The following is a 22,382-nucleotide window of genomic DNA, read 5'->3' as shown; positions in this document are numbered from 1 at the left end:
AAAGTAGTGTCACTGTGTATGTAGTAATGGGTATTTAAATCACAGTACCTGGTTTTAAGATCTGTCAGCATTATTGCTTACTGAAGGCACTAGTGATCTGAGTCCTTTATTAATGTTGAGACAGTATGTTCATGTGACAATTTTTACTTCAGAATTTATGTTCTTTTGTGTGACTTCATCCTATACCATGACAATTAAGTGTGGTAACCTCATTGTTTTCTATATTGATAGGATCGTTGCAACCTGTTCTTCTTGGAAATCATGTCCAGAGACTGATGCAGAAGTGCTGTGTAGAACTGTGTTCCAGTGTTTTCATGACATGCTACAGTTAACAGTTACAGCTCAACTGTAAGCTTGATAATGATGTAAAAGGCTTTGCAAGGTCACGAGTTATAGGTAGTAATTAAAAATGAAATGCTACTCAAGAGTACTGTTACATTCAAGACATTTAATGATTTATGTGAAGTCTACCTACTTTTATGTGATTTACTGTGGTAACAGTACTCCTTGAAGAGTAATGTAGCCATTTGCAGCAGCAATGCAAGCAGTAGTACCTTATCTGTGTAGAACTATGCAATATTAAAATATGCCTCAACAATGCAAATGTACTTCGAGACAAGATGTTGGAGTGGAGAACTGATGGGAGACTTGTACTTATGATCTCAGTAGTAGCATGTAGAAATGTAGAATAGTTTGTAGTCTACTGATATTGTTTATGCCAGTGGAGCACTTCACTGTGTATTTAAGAGTAACCACACTACCCTCTTAGGTGATTATGCTTCCTGTTCACAGTGGTTTGTGAAACAGAAGGGCTGCCTCTATTAGGTTATATGGTATAAGTTATCTTTCATTTTTGCTGTCAGGATTATACCAAATAAATCTTGTATCCATTAATGGGGATGTTCCCACTACATTTGTAGTATGAGAACACTACAATCTGAAGTATTTTGAAAAAGAATTACTCAATAAAGACAGAAAGCAGCATGAGTTTCAAATTTCTCAGTTTTCATCTTCTAGTGAACTGTGAATATCTGCTGCTTTACACTAATAGTACACAATAAAATTAAGCACTGAATTGTTTGATATGGTACTCAGGATTTTAATACTTGATTCCTCTGAGCAGCTTTGTATTTTCCTATCATAGAAATAAAATTCTTCTAAAAATCAACTTTGTATTAATTGATTTATGGCTGGATTGTTTATGTGTAGCAACACTGTGTGAGAGAGATGGTCTTGGGGACAGGTGAACTTGAAATTAGGATTCCAAAGTACCCATTGTTTTTTCTCTAGCTTGTAGAGTTTGAGAGAGATCTTATTATTTGTTTTATAGAAACAGCTTCATTCTCAACTAACATGGAGCCAGTTTCTGTGCCTTCTGGAAGCACTGTTGCATATTTATTGTCCACAGTAGTGAGGACAGTTTCCCTTTTTATTTCCTCCCTCCAAGCCTGATACTCCTCTACAAGCCAGGGTGCTACACTGTATCTTGTTACCTCAAAAAAATGGTGTCCTCATTTCAGCCTTTGTCTTCCCTGCCTTTACTGGGCTACTTGTATGTTCTCTCTCAGTTAAATCTGACAACCATTCATTGTTTAATGTTTTATTTGAGATCTTCCAAAACTCATGCAGAAAAAGAATCCATTCCTGTTCAGCAGTGCTTATAATAACTCACCCTCTTTCTTGGACATAAATGACTTTCTGAAATGCCTCAGTTAGTGAAGCCTGTGTCTTTATGATGCTGTGACTTCTGTGAGATAGATTAGGATTTTGGATCAAGCTAGGCCTGCTGATTTTTATTCTTTATTTTAATAAGTTCTGTCTGACAGTTTACCTTTTACCCCTCAACTGGGTTAGTAAACCTGGTTGCAACTGCAATAAGGACAGTTTGCTTTGAACGTTGATTTGAAACTGCCGGAAATTTGATGAAGGGTGTAATTTTGCATTTATTTTCCACACACCTACCCCTGCGTTTCTGGGGCTTTCTGGGAACACAGAAATCCTGACAGAAGCACAAAAAAAGGAAAAAGTGTGTATCATTGAGAAAATGACAGTCACCAGTGTAAGCAGAATTTCCTGTTCAGCTGAGACGCTCTGAGCCTTGCCTAGAGAAACTGAAGACAGAAGTGTATCCAGAGAGAAAAAAATTAAATTCTGTGAGTTGTTAGAGCTACTTGTTATGTGGTGTGGATAAATGAATTCTTTACTGTGGTATTAATTTCCTTGTTGAGTAAAGCATTTTATCTCCAGTGCCTCTGCCCTGAAAGCCTCTCCCTGTTTTTGTGCCCTTCTCTGTGAGCACCCATGCTATGTGCTGCAGAGCTGATTTCAGTGCCTGGAACCCTCCACTCAGCAGTCCTTTGCTTGCAGTTTGGCAAGTCAGTGAGGCTTTTCCATGACTGCTGTATAATCTTTAATTTGAGCAACTATGAATTAAAGCAAATGTACCTCAGCTTATTTATTATATATGGCTTTTAAGGAAACTATTTATAGAATTGTACCAAAACCACATGTAGTGAAGCATCCTTAAGTCTCATACAAAAGGCTGAGGCCACTTGAGCAGCCGGTACTGCCCCCTCCCATGCATTTCTCATTAAATAATCGCAACTTAATCCTCCAAAGAGTTCCATTATAAAATCATCTTATAATCAAATAACATGCTGGATAATTTTGTATTCTAGTTTCTAAGCACTAAGTATGTTGTGCTTAGTATACACACTTTAAAGCAACATCCCCTCAGTTACCTCAGCCTTTTCCATATGTCAGGTGACCAATTATTCCATTTCCTTCCAGAGGGGATCTGCATTTTCCCTCATCTTCCTTTGATCACTGACAGAAGCTTTTCTTGTTGCCCTTGACATCCCTGGCCATACTTAATTCTGTCAGGGCTTTTGTTTTCCTGATCTGATCCCTGGCTGCTCAGACAATTTCTCAACAGGCTACCTGTTCTTGCTTCCATCCTCTCTAGGCTCCCTTTTTGTGTTTGACTTTGTCCAGGAGCATCTCATTCATCCATAAAGACCTGTTGACATTTTTGTCTGACTTCCTTTTTGTTAGAATGCTCTGCTCCTCAGCATGGATGTGGCACTTAGTGCCATGGTCTAATAACCACGGTGGTAGTGGATCAAGGGTTGGACTTGATGATCTCAGAGGTCCCTTCCAACCCGGCTGATTCTGTGGAGGAGATCCCTGAACATTAACCAGCTTTCTTAGGCCCCTCTTCCCTCCAGGGCTTTACCCCATGGTACTCTACCAAGCAGATCACTGAAGAGGCTGAAGTCTGCTCTCTTGAAGCTGTGCATCCTCCTCACTGCCCTGAGGATCTTGAACTCCACCATTTCATGGTCACTGCAGCCAAAGCTACTCTTGAGATTGAGAGTCTCTACCAGCCCCTCCTGTTGGAGAGAGCAAGGCCCAGCGTAGCATCTCTCCTTGTTGGTTCCTCTATCAGTTGGAGAAGGATGTTTTCATCAACACATTCCAGGAACCTCCTGTGTGCCTTCTTTACAGAATTTCTGTAACAGAAAAAACATATGATCATATTGTGCATTCACTTGTAGTAATCAAGAATATGAAGATTATCCTATAATTCAAGGGATTCCACAAGTCCTTAGTCTTTGAAAGTAAAATATTCTCCAGCTCTCTGTAAGATCCTAACCTAAGACATCATTGTTCCTGTATGCTTGGGTGCCCTCTCTACCTGCAAGAACCAATGAGACTACTGGGAAAGAAGAAGAAATTTCTCTAACTTTGAATATTTATGGCATGTACAATTTGTATTGACTTCACCACATATATTCATTAAAATTATTTTCAAAATTATAATACAGTTGCAATTCAAATTTTCACCTAACTGACACATGAGGAAAACTTCAAGAACTTTTGAATTTCTACAAAGCAGAACAAATCTTTGTGCTTTATCTATATTGAACCAAATCAAAAGACAATTCATGAGGTTTCATGATCTGCTATAGTACTTGATAAAAGAGCAGAGTGGACAAATACATAAGCTGCTCTGCAGGTCCACCCTTCTGGATCTTACCTCAGGAAAATCCCACTGATTTTTATAGGGATGTTACCTAAATATACAGGTAAAAACTGCCTTTGGTTTGTAAAATAGTAGATTCCTTCAGAAGAAAGGGCTATGATTATAATGATTATGAGAATTATTAAAGTCTCCATTTCAAGAATTACAGCAGCCCCTTACAACATCATGGAGACTTTGGGGAAAAACAGGTAATTTAGAACATTACCTTAGAATGATATTTAAAATGTCAAGAATGTTAGCTTGAAGGGAAAGATAACTTATATTTTTTATGTCAAAGCTGAGTTTAGAATGAAAGATTTCATTGTGCACCGACAGAGTTAATTTGTCACTCAGTTTATTGGTGTTAATTTATGTTCATTTTTAAAAAGAATGTTTCAATATATATATTTTTAAGAAACATTCTTAAACCTGTGCCATGCTTGCAAACTTTGTCCATACCTAAGCTCATTTTTTTTCCCTGAGTCATAGTAACAACAATTCAAATATTTTCTATTTGAAAATACAAAAAATTTCCAAATTTGCTTCCAAAGCAATCTGTGTCTAGGAGCAGATATTAATCAGCAGAAAAAAATATATGGATATTTCTAGACATAATATGATTAATAACTGCAATAGAAGTATGTCTACATACTGTTGAAAGCATAGCTGCAACATTTTTAGATATGCTGCTGTTAGATATGTCCAATTAGAATGAATTATAACAGTGAAGTAGAGGCAGCATGCATTCCAGCACAGGCCAGCAATGAGAGTTTATTTTCCATTGGTCTTGTGCAACCTGTCATGAGGATAATGTCGGCAGCTGTCATCACTGCAGGAGCACAGTCAGGATAAACTGAACAAGCCCACATCACCTGCAAATGCATTTGGAACTGCATATGTCCACATTTTCAAAAGCAGCTAGTGATTTTGAGCTCACCCATAAAGAAATTATCTTTCACAGGGTATGTTCTCAGCATTTTTTGAAAATCAAGAGTTTTTCAAAACTCCTAAAGGAGAAATTCCAAACTCCTGGCCATTTAAAACTCCTAAAGGAGAAACTTGGAACCACTGACCCTTCCTAAAAATGTAAAGACACATTTTCCTGGCTCATACAGGAAAATTGGCTTCTAATCCCTATTCATTTTATATCCTTGAAAATATTAATGTTTTGCACAGAAGAAAAATAGTAGTTTTCAAAATTGATTAGTGAAGCTAGGTACCCAGTCTTGACTGAAAACTAGTGGAAGCTCATGCCTTAATTTTCTTAATGTTTCCAAATATTAAGAGGATTTAATTCTAGTTAATTAATAATTAATTCTAGTTAATTAATATCAATGGCAAGTCTTTTAATAACAACAGTTGATTTAGCATTGGTTAAGTATCCAGCAAATCAAAACTCAATATGTAAAGCAGCTTGGAAAGCAATTTTGTAAAGTATTCATTGAGCACTATACTCACTACTTATAGTTTAGTTTTGAAGTACTCATTTTATGGGAAAAGAAAATTAAAAATTATCCACTAGATATGTCTAGAAAATAACACAGGATGTGGGACTGAAGCTCAATTCTTTCTCACTGTCACTAGTGTAAGATTTGTACACTGTGGAATCCCACTACCTTCACAGAAGCTTCCCATAGTGTCTGTACCACTCTGAATCATGTGCTTATGGATTGTACCAGGAGCTACTTGACTCATTAGATAAGTGTATGACAAATTTTGCTGCTCATAAGGAAGGCATGAAATACATTTACTCTCTTTTAGCTATGTCATTTTTTTCACTGCCTTTTAATGAGAGTAGTTTATTTTTACTTATGGTGTATGAAGACGGCATTTCTCCATAGGTAGTTCTCCAGGAAGAACCTCTCTTTTAAAAAAGTAGATTTCTACCTCGAGTTAAAATAGATGCTTGAGGCTTGTTTTCCTTCAGGTTTGCTTGATATGTTGCGAGCGAAACATTTTGCTGAATTGCATGTTTTAAATTTTGCCAGAAACTGGGGATCTGCAAAAAATAGTTTTGGTTAATATAGTCTGCCAAAACCAGATATTCAGGTCATCATCTAACAGTCATGTAACTCCTCTTACAAATAGTCTCCAAGGAACTTGGCATGAGATGATAATCAGCAATGTGACTATGAGATAACTTTGAAATATTTCAGTGCATTAGAATGCACTCAAAAAGGTTACTTGTTTGGCAAAACTTTACGAATAATTAGTGACAGTATTACAAATTTTTTCTTGGTTACCCTATCATGTAAAGAAGAACATGTTTCTTTTTTTTCAACACATATTCTTTTAAAAATAAATCTCTTCTAACTTCTTATTTAGGCTTGTGAATCATCAGCTTTTACTGTAAATGTAGAAAACAGCTTGGAAGCAAACATGACTTGCCCTCCAACTCAAGAAGCCTTGAAGCACTAAATTCAAGAGCTAACCTCCAAAAACTTAACTATACCCATACATTTAGCAGATCCTTCTCTACGTAAGGAGTAGAATAAATGCTTAGACAATCTACGAACACAAAACACAACAGATTAAGTAACATATAATCATAGAATCATGAAGGTTGGAAAGACCTCTAAGATCGAGTCCAACCATTTAATCCAGCACTGCCAAGCCCACCGCTAAACCATGTCTGCCAGTGCCACATCTACGTATTTTGTGAACACTTTCAGGAATGGTGACTCAACCACTGCCCTGGGCAGCCTGTTCCAATGCTCAATAGTCCTCTCAGTGAAGAAATCTTTCCTAATATTTAATCTAGTGGCCTCCTAGGACAGGATGACTGCATCAGGTTACACAGATGTCATTTATATGGGCTTTGGAAAAGCCTTTGACACAATCCCCAACAACATCCCTCTCTCTAAACTGGAGAGAGATGGATTTAATGAGTGGACTATTATATAGATAAGAAATTGTTTGGGTGGTTGCATCCAGAGGGTAGTGGTCAAGAACTCAGAGTCCTGATGGAAATAAGTGACAATTGGTGTCCCTCAGGGGTCCGTATTTGGATGAGTGTTATTTAATATTTTCATTAATGACACAGACGAAGGGACCAAGTGCAATTTGCAGATGACACCAAGCCAAGTGGTAGGGCTGACACACCTGAGGGATGGGATGCCATCCAGAGGGACCGGGACAAGCTCAGAAGTGGGCTTATGGGAATCTCATAAGGTTTATTAAGACCAAGTGCAAGGTGCTCCACCTGGGTTGGGGCAACCCCTGTGCATGTTTGGAAACCTCTTTGATCCCAGACTTATGGATATGTCAGATTATCATCCCAGTGGCTGAGATAAACCACTGTCTGTAGTGAGTGAATGACAAGGGAGTGATGTGTCTAGTCTCACATTGCTCTGCTTTCTACTACTTCAGGGAACACGTGCGTGCCTACGGCTGGGTCACGTGAGAGTAAAATTTAATAGAAACTCAGGGAAGGATTGAATTTACATTGTGGTTTGAAAATAAGACAATATTTCCCTAAAATACCTGATGAATTAAAAAAGATACTTGGTAAGATATCAACCGATAAGGGTAGGAGTGGCGACAAAAGAGGGAAAAAAATACCTGAATTAGTTCTAGCTGTGCTAAAATACAAACTGGAAATGCTGTCAAGCCTTCAGGGCAGGTATCAGTGCAGGCTGTTCCTCCCAGATAGGGTTTACCAGTTTTCACTGATACTTTTCACACACTGTAGCTGAGTAGGGATGCTGAGCAGCTCACCACTGCACCAGCTCCAGGAAGCAGCTAAGGCCAACTCTCAATTGATGTCGATAAGGCTGATTACACACACCATTAGAAGCCTTGCTGTCCTACTCACTGCTTAGCAACTAGAGACTGCTGTGCTTGGATCTCAGGCTGATTATTTTTAAAAAATCATTTAATTTGTTGCTGAAGCTACTTCAGAGCCCTGCTCCTAGACCTGGTCCCTACCGTGGCTGTCTTTGGCACTATGCCAGCTACAGAGGAGCAAGCACAAGTTTAGTGAATGCAGTTAGTCAAATATCCAGGTCCTAGTAATTGTGTGTGGATCCTAGTCCATACATGGAGTTAGCTGTCCATGAAGACTGATCTGAATTTCAGATTCAGTCTCTTAGAGCACAGCCTGCTTTCTCTGGTCCTCAGTCCAAAGGTGCTTTGATTTTATTAAAAAAGCTAAACAAACACTGCCATTGACTTTGAGCTTTCCTACACTTGATCTATAGTTACATCAATAACAAGGTTGTAAAGCCATTTAAAATATCTACCTGAACCTGTTATGAAGATTTAGTATAGTCAGCTTCTAAATTGAGCTTAAGAAATCAATGTGTCATCTTATGGATATGATTGTAGTGTGATTGCTTAAATAAACACAGTTTATGGGATGTAATAAAACAAGCATTTCTAAAGCACCATGAAACTAAATATAATGCTTTTACCTGTCTCATAAGTGCTTTAAATACTATGGATGGAAGCCTCATTGGAAGGATTTTTTCAGCTTTGACTAATGTGAAATCTTGTTTGAGGAAAAAAGAAAAACTTTTTTATCACCTAATCACATTTTCTGGTTTTTTTCAGATAAATAAAGTGACTATCTACATACAATATTAAAAATATTATTATCAAGTAAAAAATATTCTAACTGTAATTGAGGTAATCCAAGCTTTTAAAACCTAAATTTAGCACCTATAAGGCAGAGGAAAGAATAAGACATTGTTTTTTAAGAAACAAATGTATATCCTGTAGCAGTCTTCAGGCCCCACCAGTGTTTTAATTACAAGAATTTTTTTTATCCAACTTGATCTCAAACAGAAACTAGTTAGTTCAGAGTAACAGGCTTGGTGCTATCACAAATCATAGAATCATAGAATGTGCTGAGTTGGAAGGGACTCACAAGGATCATCGAGTCCAACCCTCAGCCCTGCACAGGACCATCCCCAAGAGTCACACCAGGTGCCCAAGAGTATCGTCCAAATGCTTCTTGAACTCTGTCAGGCTTGGTGCTGTGACCACTTCCCCGGGGAACCTGTTCCAGTGCCCAAACACCCTCTGGGTGAAGAACCTCTTTCTAAGATTCAACCAAAATCTCCCTTGACACAACTTCAGGCCATTCCCTCAGGTCCTGTCACTGGTCACCACACAGAAGAAATAATCAGTGTCTGCCCCTCCTCTTCCCCTCACAAGGAAGTTGTAACAGCAATGAGGTCTCCCCTCAGTCTCCTCTTCTCCAGGCTGAACAGAACAAGTGACCTCAACCACTCTTCATACGGCTTCCCCTCAAGGCCCTTCACCATCTTTGTTGCCCTCCTTTGAACACACTTTAATAGCTTAATACCTTTCTTATATTGCAGTGACCAAAACTGCCACAATATTCAAGGTGAGGCCACACAAGTGCAGAGCAGAGTGGGACAATCCCCTCCTTCACCCGACTGGCTTTACTTGATGCCCCCAGGACACAGTTGGCCCTCCTTGCACTGCTGACTCATATTCAACTTGCCATCGACCAGGACCCCCAGACCCCTTTCGGCAGCACTGCTTTCCAGCATCTCATTCCCTAGTTTATACAAACAGCCAGGTTTGCCTCATCTCAAAGGCAGAATCCGGCACTTTCCCTTGTTGAACTTCCTATGGTTGGTGATTGCCCAGTCCTCTAATTTGTCAAGGTCTCTCTGCAGGGCCTTCCTGCCTTCAAGGGAGTCAACAGCTCCTCTGAGTTTTGTGTCATCTGCAAACTTGCTTAGTATCCCTTCCAGTGCTGCATCCAAGTCATTTATGAAGATGTTGTAAGACCCTGTATTTGTTTCAGGCACTATACAAATACCAGGGATTTCCCACTCTTTAAGAGCTTACAGTCAAAAAACTGTAGTGCTGCTGGTTATTTGGTAGAGGAAGCCTCTGAACCTGCACAGATCTTCACTGGCTACAGCACAACTCAGTGTGCACAAAGACATATTGTCGAATTTCTCACTCCTGAGCCAGGGCCACGCAAGGTCAGACTACGCAGGAATGGGATGAAGGACAGAGGCACAGAGAAAATTCTGAACTTCTTCCTATATTTTGAGCCTATCTGATAGTGCAAGTTCTTCATAGTTTTTCTTGTGTACTGCTTAACACTTAGCTGCTGAGAACTGCACAGTTGAGATATAGTGCCTCAAATACCATGAAAAATTGCAGTAACAAAAACTTACTTGTAGAAAAAACACAGCATTCAAGGTGAGGCCACCCCAAGGCAGAGCAGAGCAGGACAATCCCCTCCCTCGACCGGCTGGCAATGCTTTGCCTGATGCCCCCCAGGACACGGTTGGCCCTCCTGGCTGCCAGGGCACTGCTGACTCATATTGAACTTGCCATCAACCAGGACCCCCAGATCCCTTTCAGCAGCATTGCTTTCCACCATCTAATTCCCCAGTCTATACACACAACCAGAGTTGCCCTATCCCAGGTGCAGAATCCAGTACTTCTTTGGCAGGTAACATCTCATGTATAAGTATAAAAAATTTAAGACAGGCTATTTCAGTGTCTTTCATGTCATATACTATGACTTGGCTGGTTGTAAAAAATGCTCCAGTAAATGCAGATGTTGCTCTGTTTTCATTTTTTCCTTTTCCTTATTTTGTGGCATAAGTGTGGAAAACATGAGTAAACAAGACTGAGAACCTCATCCTTAAACAGTTAAAACATGAATCTGAGGTTCAGCTTCCAGGACTGTATTTGCTACTAAACTGATTCAGATTCCTGCAGCAGGTAGATAAGATGATTAACTTCTATCATTCATGCAAGTAACATGGCCCTGTGTTTTTTCTTGGTATGGCATGTGAGTGACATACGGCATATGGATACATAAGGCCACAAAGGCATATATACACTATCACATTCAGTTTTTCTGTCTTCTGCACTGTCAAAACCTTAATAATATCCCACACTGTATAAATGTTATTACCTTTACAACAAAGTAGTGTGTGCTGACTGAAAATGTTACAAAATTCTCACCAGTATATATAAAATATCACTCTCTTGAGAAGGTAACTTCTTTTTCTTACACCATAAATTAAGGTTTACAGAAATTCTGTCTATAATGAAGAGTCTACTCAGAAGTGTTTTCTCACATAACTTTCATCTTATTGCTTTTGCATTGCCTTGTGTCACTTTATATCTTCTGAAAGGCTATGGCTGAGCCCACGCAGGCAAGACAGAGCAAGGTTCATCTTTCAGGTTCACATGCCTTTTGGGGGAACAAGAGAAGGTTCTTGGGTGGTCACTGCTCCTGCTGACATACTGCCTGTTCTAAAGGGGTAAGGCTGAAGCAGATTCAGGGAGTTCAAGGGAGGACCTCTCCTCAATCAGCATGTGTGAGCTGATCTGGCTGAGGATGTGCAATTTGCGTCACTGCTCTGTGGGACACTGAGCAGACATTTTGCATTCTCCATAGCAAGGAGTTCTGCCCGATCCTCAATTTTGCAGCGCATATTTAAAAATAAGTATCATTTTATTGGTTCATCATAAAGGTCATTGGGAAACAATCATAAAAAGTAAAGCATACAATTGCTTCTTTGTTTTATACTCATCCCTATAATGTCTGCAATGATGACTGAAAATATGGATTGCAAGGTCCTATCAATAATCATATAAAAATATCCAATAACAAAGTACAGCCATTCAGTTTTATCCAATTTCATAATTTTGAAAAATTAAACTGGAAGCACAATTTTATTCTAAAATAAAAGGATTGCATCAAGATACATTCAATACATTAATAAAGGGAAATAAGGGACATGTATATTCTTTATAATGTGTTCCTTATCCCATATTCCATGTTGGAAAACCTCAATGTACCTGATCTTTAAAAACCATACTAATTAACTGCAGAAATTCTTACTATTACTCAGTACCCAGTATTAATACCATAAAAGAAGAAGGAAAAGACCAATGAATGCTATATAAACATCCCATTACTTCTAATAATAACAGTTTCTGCCTTTCCCTGAAACGATTAGTCACAAATCCCACTTACCCTTCATAGGACTATCCAGAAAAAGAAGTTGAGACTTTAAACCACCTTTTGCATTTGATGATATTGAATGTTAAAAGAAAAATTCGTTACTTGTTGCTGAATATGATCTCTTCCAAGTTTAAGTCCTTAGAGAGCTTGATAATTATATCTTAAGTTTCAGGAATCTATTTGCTAACACAGACATTTTAGACAATAGATATCAAAACATTAGACAAAAATAGTTATTATTCTCTCCTAATGGTGTGTTATTTGAGTTGTATGACTAATTACATGGTTTTGGTTTTGTTCTATAATTAAATGAATTAACTTGCTATTAGCTATTGCCACATGCAAGTAATTTTGTTTCATAATATTACTCAAACTATTTTAAATATTGCAACAAACAATTAATTTTAGCTTCAGAGGAAAAGATGTTTCCACAGAACTCTTGTGGGATGTTATCAATGTATGAGTCCTTAACCAGACATATAGGATGCCTTCCCACAATTTGTTTTAAAGTTACTCCCTCTCAAGTGAGACTGTGTTCCTTTCTTATCCCATTCTTTTCTTATCTCGTTCCTTTCTTATCCCATTAGATATGGAAAGCATATGCAGGTAAGAATATAGAGACACTCACAAGCTAAAAGATTTTATATTAAGTTCATGGTGATGTATTCTGAACCTTTTTTTGCTTTTCTAAATAGACTGTGGGTTTTGTCCGGTCAGTGTTGATTCCTTCTGTTCTTCCTCTGGGACAGATGGTGTATTACCCTCTTTCTGTAACCGATCCCCAATTCCTGATACCTGAAGTGAAACTTTTAGTATGATGCAAAAAGTTGTTTACAGCCATCCAGAGAGACCTTGACTGGCTTGAGAAATGAGTCCATGCAAATCTCATGAAACTCAACGAGGCCATATTCAAGGTCCTGCACCTGCACTAAGGTAATCCAGCACAAATAAGGGCTGGGCAGAGAATGGATTGAGAGAAGCCTTTCAGAGAAGGACTTGGGAGTGTTGGTTGATGAGAAACTTAACATGATCCAGCAATGTGTGCTTGCAGCCCAGAAAGCCAACCGTGACAAGAAGCATGTCCAGCAGATTGAGGGAGGTGATTTTCCCCCTCTACTCCATTCTCCTGAGACCCCACCTGGAGTACTGCATCCAGCTCTGGGGCCCTAGAGAAGGATGCAGACCTGTTGGAGGGAGTCCAGATATGAGCCATGAAGATGATCAGAAGGCTGGAGCACCTCTCCTATGAAGACAGACTGAGAGAGTTGGGGCTGTTAAGCCTGGAGAAGAGAGGGCTCCAGGAAGACCTTACTGCAGCCTTCCAGTACCTAAAGGGGGTACAAGAAAGATGGGGAGGGACTTTTTATTAGCTAATGTAGCGATGGGATGAAAGGTAACAGTTTCAAACTCAAAGAAGTTATATTTAGATACTAGGAAGAAAGTCTGTGTGGGAGGTGAGGTACTGGAACAGGTTGTCCAGGGAAGTTGTGGATGCCTCATGCCTGAAAATGTTCAAGGCCAGGTTGGATGGGGCTTTGAGCAACCTGGTCTAGTGAAAGGTTTCCATGCCCATGGCAGGGGGGTTGGAAATAGGATCTTTGAGGTCCCTTCAAACCCAAACTGTTCTTTGATTATATGATTCTACCTTATCCTGTACTTTCAAATGATAATATATTCTGAATAAAAGCTACAATTCCTGTCAGGTAGAAAGAAGATTGATAAGAACTGAGTAATTTTACAAAGCCCAATAAATTACTGAGTATTATTAAGTCTTCTCTACATTCAGTGAAAATCTTGCTATTACACTAACACTTATAAGGGGCATGTGTGTGTGTATATGAGTGTGTGTGTATGTGTGTGTATGTGTGTGTTTTAGCCACAGAGATTTTTTTGGTTTTAATTATGTTAAGTTGTTCTGAAAATATACAGGAGAATTAACTAAGTTAACTGAAGAGACACACCAGAAAGTGTCTTTAAAATCAAAAATTAAATAAAAGAACCTTAAAGTAAAGGAGAATCAGAAAGCCAGTGAGAGGGACTTTCAATGTGTGGAGGGAGCCAAGAAGAACAGGTGTAAAACTTCCAGCTGTTTCAAAGTTAAGACCTGAGAGAAACTGCTTGAGAAATTCAGGAGAGAGTATGAGAGATAATAAAAATATTCAAGGTAAACTATGTCTGAATGACAGAGCTTCAGGAGTCTGACTCACTGAGAGTCTGTTGATTTGCAAAAGTACTTGCATAAAAGAGTTTAAGTTTTCACAATGAGGGTGGGAGGCAATGGAGCAGATGACTTGAGGGTGTGGAGTCTCCATCTTTGGAGGTATTCCAAACCCAACAGGACACAGCCCCAAGCACCCTGCACTGACCTCAGAGTTCATCCTGCATTCAGTGGGAGTTGGACTAGATGGTCACCTGCAATCTGAGTGATTTTATAATCCTGTGATTTGGAAAAGTGGTCTGAAAAGCAATGAGTTCCAGAACATTTTTGCCACAATGTTTATACCTTCTCATAGACTTTGTTTTTAATTTCCTACTTTTAAAGAAAGATTTTGCTCAGAATTGCTGTAATTCACAACTTTGAATTAAACTTGAACATTTTACTTGATATGAATTTTTATTAATCTGAAGTTTAGCACTCTTTGAGGAAGCTTTTTCCTACTGAAATTTTTTCACAGAGAAAACACTGCAAAGCTGGAAGTACCTTTTGGATCAATTCATTCCAGTTAGACTAACAGTACACAGTACGGTAGACTTTCACTATGTCTGAAATTATATTAAAAATTTAAAATCACATCAAAATGTAGAAGAAAATCAAGTTAAGGTTCTTCATTATAAAAAGCAGAATACCCCATTCGCATAAACATTATACAGAGGTTCATCAGAGGTTGGTAAACTCTGTAGAAAAAAGTGGTCTAATCTATGCTGGATGTAAACCTTCTGTGGAGGAATACACTCAGCATGGCTGGGAAAAGAAAAATTAGGTAAGAGGAGGATAAACAAATGCTTGGCACATAACAGCTTGGCTTTGTCTTGCTTAACATCAGCAATCAGGGATAGTCTAGTCTGAGCAAGTCTTTCTGGCATGCTCTACCAGAAGTGTCAACAGGAAGATTCATCTCACCATATGACATATTTAAAAGCTATGTGGGGGAGGTGAGAAGCTAATAACTTGTTTAAACTAGCTGTATATGTTTTATATTGCAGCACTTAGTTGGGAATCCCACCAAATATGTCTCAATAAACAGCTCTCTGTCCTGCTGTCTCTGGGATTTACTTGATGGGTCATGGGTTGGGAGAAAGGTCCCCGTGTGTGACAACTAGCATAGTGTCACAGAGTACTGTGAATTATCTGGAGTTAGAACTAGTGGACAAGTAGTCTAGCTCTTCCTGAAATTAGTGGCAATTGGGTGTCCAAATAAATATTAGGGACTAAAAGATCTTTGACGATGCGAAGGTAGATTAGGTACTTCCTCTGGGATAGAATAGCACCTGCCAGAAAAATGTCTTCTGTAGATATTGTCCATAGAGAAACTGTGATCCTTGCTGCAAATGTTTTTGCAATGGTGGAAATTTGTCTTCATCTAGAGCATAAATATAGAGGCATAGTAAGAGAAAGAAACAGGGGTGGGGAAAAAAACCAACACTGAATATGATTGATTCAGACTGAGGAATAGGTGAAACTGTTTTGTAAGTGGTTTGTAGAACTTGCTTAGAGTGGACAACAAGGAATACAGGATTAGCTACTATTTTCAGTTGTCTGTGTGGTTTATAAATTATGTCTAGACAGCAGTCAACATGCAACAGCTGCTCGTGAAGACACCCTCGAGTTGTTTTTTCATTACTTTGCTGGGTGTAAATAAGAGCATAGCACACACGCTTGGGAATATTTAGCTCTTAGCACAAGCTGAGCTCTCCAGTACTCTGAAGACTAAAGCTTGTTTGGAGAAGTCTGCTACTGTTCAGTCCTAACCCATAAGATCATTAACTGAATTCCATGAGCACTTACAAAAGCACTTCAACACTGATCAATACTGACCTTGTCCAGTGCTGCCTTCACAACTGAGTCACTGTCACTATCCAAAGCCGATGATACCTCATCAATCACAAGAATTTTAGGATTGTGAAATGTGTAAAAGTTGGAAACTATCAAAGAAGGCCAAGGCATATGATGCATATGTCAAAAAAGAAAGCAATACCCATAGAAATGTTGGCTGAAATAGCCTGTTTGATAGAAATGTGTTTGACATTTTCTTGGTTTTTTGGTATCTGAAAGAAGTAAAACCCAAACACAAAAAACCCCCAGAACATACTGGAAATTACCTTTTCTTTCATTGTGTATATGCATAAATTTCCCGTGAAAAATATTGAAGATGTACAAAATATTTTTGTACACAGTAGTCCAAGCCCAAGAAAGATCTTGCTAAGAGTAGAAGAAAATGTAATGACTACCTTTCATCTTGTGATATACTGAGCAATTTTACGTTAATGTAATTACAGATGAACATACACAGAAAAGGTCTACAACAATGGTTTTTCATTTCATGGGTCTCAGAAATTGAAAAGCATCGAGATGATAATTGCACTAGGGATGGCTTTGAAACTCTAGTTCAGCCTCAACTTTCAGTACAAAAAAACCCACAAAAGTGCATGGTGCCAAAAGCAAGGTGGTCAAAATAAATTAGGGTATTTTAATTACCACATCTGACCTAAAATGGAAAACGGTAAGGAAGGAATGAGCTTTTCATGGTGATCATGAACTCTTTATTCCAGAGTATTGAATAAACTGGCAAACATAACACTGGTTCAGTAACAAAGAGGTTTAGTGATTATTTCAAATTGTGGCTAGAGCCACAGGACTGAAGAGTTATTATGGAAACAGTAATCTGAGAAATTGCAAACTTTTATCTTGACAAAAACAGCACAGGAAGCTTACAAACAAATCCTGAAGAAAACAATAAAATCTGAAATAAATGGCGGTAAATTTAATCATGAAAAAACACATTATATCATGAGCTATGAAAGTGAAGAATAAACCCAATTACTTTTCTTTAGTACTGTTTTTTTCTAGAGAGGCTAGACCCAGCAAAGTTAATCCACTGGGACTTCATTAATGACAAGTAATGCCAATTTATCCTAAAGCCACGAGATAAATTATTAAACACTAGTTGTGAAGTAATAAAAGAACAGTAAGGTAAAAAACAGTTTGAAGGAAGACAGCAGTGTTCAGCAGGGAGATGTACCCAAGGGAGTTGACAACATTAATTCTTCAGTCAGTCTGGGGATTTATTGTTTTTACTTATATTACTGACTTGGGCATGCAAACAGTACTCATGATAATGAAATTTTCTAGATACAAAACTGAGAGGATCAGTACAGAGAACTAGTGAGAGGACCAGAGCAAAGGAATACCGGAATATCTTACAGAATTAGATATGTAATACTGGGCAGTAGTAGTAAGAGAAGCAGATGAACCATAACTATGTGAAATACAATATAACAAAATTAAAGAAAAATACGACCAGTGAAATGGCAAACTTATACTGTATGAGAAAACTAAAATAACTTAATTTGTTTGGCCGAGAAAAATGTCATCTGAGAGAGTATATGATTTATTTCTATTAAAAAAATTATCACAGTATTCAAATGACTGTTTGATATGTGAATTCTCTAACATGGATTTTTAAGATAAGAGATTTAATTACTTACTCCATATAATGGTAAATGGATAAAAACTATATTCAGATGCCTAAAATATGTAAACTCAATCTGTTGGGTGGCATCCAAGTAACTATACAATTTGTAAGTTGTTTATCATTTCTGAAACTGAAGTCAGCAAGCAAAACCACTTGAAGACATTGAAATGATTCCCCCTGAATCAGGTGTAATATTTCTTACTGACGTGTGAAGCTTAATGTTTGCAATATGTTTTGAGAATTTACAGAATTACAGAATATGCTGAGTTGGAAGGGACCCACAAGGATCATCAAGTCCAACCCTTAACCCTGCACAGGACCATCCCCAAGAGTCACACCAGGTGCCCGAGACTATCGTCCAAATGCTTCTTGAACTCTGTCAGGCTTGGTGCTGTGACCACTTCCCTGGAGAACCTGTTCCAGTGCCCAAACACCCTCTGGGTGAAGAACCTCTTTCTAAGATTCAACCAAAATCTCCCTTGACACAACTTCAGGTCATTCCCTCAGGTCCTGTCACTGGTCACCACACAGAAGAGATCAGTGTCTGCCCCTCCTCTTCCCCTCATAAGGAAGTTGTAACAGCAATGAGGTCTCCCCTCAGTCTCCTCCAGGCTGAACAGTCCAAATGCCCTCAGCCGCTCCTCACATGGCTTCCCCTCAAGGTCCTTTCACTGTTCTTCGTTGCCCTCCTTCAGACACTCTCTAACAGCTTAATGTCTTTCTTATATTATTGTGTCTAAAACTGCACACAATATTCAAGGTGAGGCCACACCAGTACTTAGAAACAAAAGGTGTGGATAAAAACAATAGTTGAAAAATTTTTGTTCACGTAGCGTGATACAGAAGTTTCTTTTAGTGGTATGAATACTGTGATGCTTTGGTTTTGGACACAATATGGGAAGCTTGAGGCAAAAAATTCTGAAAATGGTTTGCTCTGTCCACAAGAAGGAGACAGGTAGGGAGTTATGGGCACGTGGACTGCAGCTGCTCTCCTGATATTTGAGAGTGATAGCACAAGAATCCTACCATGACCAGTGCTCAACTGCATGAGCAGCAACACAACAAAACCTCCTAAACCTGGATGTGGAGGAGCAGCCAGAGAAGGCTGTGTTAGTGCTCCATGAGGCTTCTCAGAAATGTCAACTCTGTTTTCTTGTCTCGAACACAAAACTATTTACTAACTGAACTGATGTACATTTCCACTCAGCTGGGAGCTGAAGTTTTAAATTGTGTAGTTATATTAATTGTTTTTTCTTGGATAAGAGCATATTCTCAGAACAATTTTTCTTTGTGATACCTGTGATTATACTCATCAGATATTTCTTCTTGGGATGCAATCTCATCCTAGAAAAAGACTTTTTCTCAGTGTAAAGCGATAAACCATCTCTGTGTCCTCATTGCAGCCAGTTTAACCAACTAGAGAATTAAATTATTTTAAAAGTATTGTTTTAATTTAGGTAATATGAAAGTGTGTTGTATATCTGTGACTGTGGTATATTAAATTGAATGAAACATTGAATTTCCTGTCCATAATGGCAAAATCGAGAAATTATGTAATGCTCTTATTTTCTTTTAACAGGAAATACTAAATTCACCTAGTATAAAATACTGATATTGGTGGTAAGATGCCTGTTGTCTCACAGGTAAAGAGTTTCACTTTAACATCGTTGTAGCATTTTAATACCCTATTTTGTAAATTTCTATATCTGGTTACAATTTATGGGGCAATGTAGAACGATAGTGGTGTTGAATTTAACATCTCTTAAAGGAGTAACTCACTTAGAAAAATAGCACTCAAACTCCGTATCTGGAATCAAATTACCCAGAATAAATGAAAAGCTCTTTGCTCTTTTAATATTATGAAATATTTTTAATACATGGGAAGATTCTTCTACTTTAACAGATTTTTTGACAAATATGATTAAATAGGGAAGAAATAAATGAAAGGTCTTTGATTCAAATGCAAAGATAGACATTATCTACCATCATTTGTTGCCTCCAGTAGGACTGCTTGACATAGCACAAACTGGGACGAGCAGTTGTTATCTACTATCTTGGTCTAGGTCTGAAGAACTCTGACTTGAGAAGACATGGTAGTGATGCTGTCAGGTGTGACTGTATCATGCTGATCCCTTAGGCAGGAAAGAGAGTGGGTATCTTGGACAGTAACCAGCAGCTCATAAGAGTATTGCTCTTTGGATTAGACAGGATACTGCATATACTGAATTGAACAAGATATACATGAAGGAGTAAAAAAAAGACAAAGCAGATCAACGTAGCCATTTTCTGAACAAATGAGGCCATCATGTGGCAAATTACAGACACGGCCACAGAAAGAAAAATTTTTGATTTACAGTACTGGGTAATAAAGAAGAAAATACACAACTTTCATCACGAACTTGAAGGAAACTGGTGTTAAAGCTCAGACACAGAAATTCCTCCTAGCTTTTAATTTTTTTCATGAGCAATTCTTGAGAAATTTTAAAGGATATTTTGAAATGTTATCAATGCAAGATTCATAGATGGAAATCACATTTATTTTTTCTGTCATTAAAGTCTCATAGGCAATAATGGAAAAACGAGAGTCAGAAGGAATAATCATGTCTTCAGAGAAAAGATTTCAAATGTCTCAAAACAACAGCCAAGTGAGAAACGAAGTTGCTGATTATTTATCAAGCTCCTCAGGAAATTGCAGGAAAGAAAATTTTGAACATCTGCAAAACTAGACTGTTGTATGTTTCCTTGAATGTACCCTTAACAAGCTGAACAGGGAAATATTAGCATCCTGAACTGTAATTCTCAACTCTAGCACGCATGAAGAGTAATGTCTGAGTTGTTTCTGATTTAGCAGATATGTAAATAACTCTCATCTTTAATAACTCACCTTCTTTTACATTGAAGAATAGACAGATGTGTGGAGATAAATCTTCTGTAGATCTACCCAAAAGAAACTATCGAGAAAACTTACTTAAGATTAGGAATTCCCTTTATGAATGGAGAAGCATGTCATAATTCCATAGTGCTGCCTTCTACCCATCCCTTGGAATGTATGTATATATTTTGTTTGTTTGGTTTTTTGTTGCACAACATGGAAATTTTGTATTGTTTTCCAATTCTATGAAATATGTACATATCAAGGAATGACTGAAGAGTTTGTACAAGAAGAAGGCACATTGATTAATCCAAAATGAAATCAGTACAAAATGGGATATATGTAAAAGTGAAGGCAAGAAGAAATTAATCTTGGGGGAAGACAAGAGTGCCTAGAAAGAAAAAACTGTGATGCCAGCATTAACTGGACAGCTCGTTGGAGCCTCAATGGTAAAGAGAGAAGACAATATTAGTCATCTCACACCTATAGTATCTCCATTCTTTCTAAGTTCTGCCCTGACTTCTTTTATATATTGCTGTAAATAAAGCTGACCTCACTAAGGACACTTGAAAAGCAAGTGGGAACTAAGAGCTACTGTGTTACATAGATATACATTCCTTCTTCCTCAACATGTCTTCATTTTCAATATCTTACATAGCATGAACTGAATTTTTTTCTTAGATTAATCAAATTATTCTTGCACCTATTTTTCATCAGTAATTTGAGAACCAAATCAGAAGTAACGTAGGAATAAAATTTTACCTGATTTTTAAATGATATAAGAACCGTGCTATTCTCTCTTAGAACAATTGCTTGCAGTATTCAAAAAATTTCTTAATATATATGTCTCCTTTACTTAGCAAATGAATGATACCATTTCTACCCATAGACACTTCAATCAAATCCAGTAAGACAAGATAATATACACATATAGAGAGAGATGGAGTATTTATCTTTCAAGTTATCTGAAATATCAATGACTTTAAATGTTGGGGCATTTTAAATTAGTCCCATACAATTTCTAGTATGTCTGTAAAAAATGTCTCTGTCTTGGTGAATATAAGGCTGCAGGCAGTGTTTATGGATCTACTTTTATGAAACATTATGTAGTGCAGGATCTAAGATGTTCTTTTAGTAGAGCAGTCATTTACAACGTGTGACTCATTTCTCTACACAAAGGCATTAATAATATAAGTATTTATGATAATCATGCTTATATCCTCTTATGAAGAGACACAATACAAGGTTGTTGCTAATCTGACCTGCTAGTGACAGCAATTCTAGAATGGGATGAACTGTACCCTGGCCAACCTTTGTTAACCCTGCAGAAGACAGACTTGCTTAAAGAAATGACTTAGGTGTGAATGTTCACTTTGACTTAGGTGCAGTCCTGTCCTAGATCTCTACAACAACAGCGTTATGATGCTGATCTCCCTAGTTAACAGAGTACAGCTAGAATGAAATGGATGCAGGAATAAGCACGCAAAGACAAAAGGACATGTACTCACCCTTCAAAACCAAAGATTGCTAAAGATTGCTGTCCTTGTGTGTTCTGCACCTTTCCTTCCTCTCTACTTCAGATATCTCTCCAGTCCATGAAATTCACAGCAAAGGATTTGAAGTTGCTGCGGGTCCTCTTTCTTACTTTCTGCTTTCATTTTACTGCATTAAAGTAATTAGAATAAAAGATACCGTCCTCTCTTAGAAATACAGAATGAATGAATGACTAAATTACATTGTTCTAGACGATTTGTCTGGAAGACTGGATACTCGACGATAACAGTTATTTAGATTGTCTATAGATATATTTACAATGTGGTT

The 22,382-nt window shown here is 37.9% G+C and overlaps 1 protein-coding gene across 4 annotated transcripts in view; it reads left to right on the top strand.

Moving 5' to 3' along the window:
• Positions 1 to 1,168, top strand: part of CROT (carnitine O-octanoyltransferase) — a 32,244-nt gene extending 31,076 nt beyond the window's left edge. For all 4 annotated transcript variants that reach the window (XM_032695906.1, XM_032695917.1, XM_032695928.1 and 1 more), the window contains exon 17: positions 232 to 1,168. In XM_032695906.1, the coding sequence (XP_032551797.1) occupies positions 232 to 352 (121 nt within the window). In that variant the 3' untranslated portion in view covers positions 353 to 1,168. The remainder of the gene's footprint in view (positions 1 to 231) is intronic.
• The last annotated feature ends 21,214 nt before the right edge of the window (positions 1,169 to 22,382 follow it).

This window comes from Chiroxiphia lanceolata, chromosome 1 (genome assembly GCF_009829145.1).
Source record: "Chiroxiphia lanceolata isolate bChiLan1 chromosome 1, bChiLan1.pri, whole genome shotgun sequence".
Lineage (NCBI taxonomy): Eukaryota > Metazoa > Chordata > Aves > Passeriformes > Pipridae > Chiroxiphia > Chiroxiphia lanceolata.
Note: the sequence above shows the minus strand (reverse complement) of the source record. Positions and strands in the feature narration are given on the sequence as shown.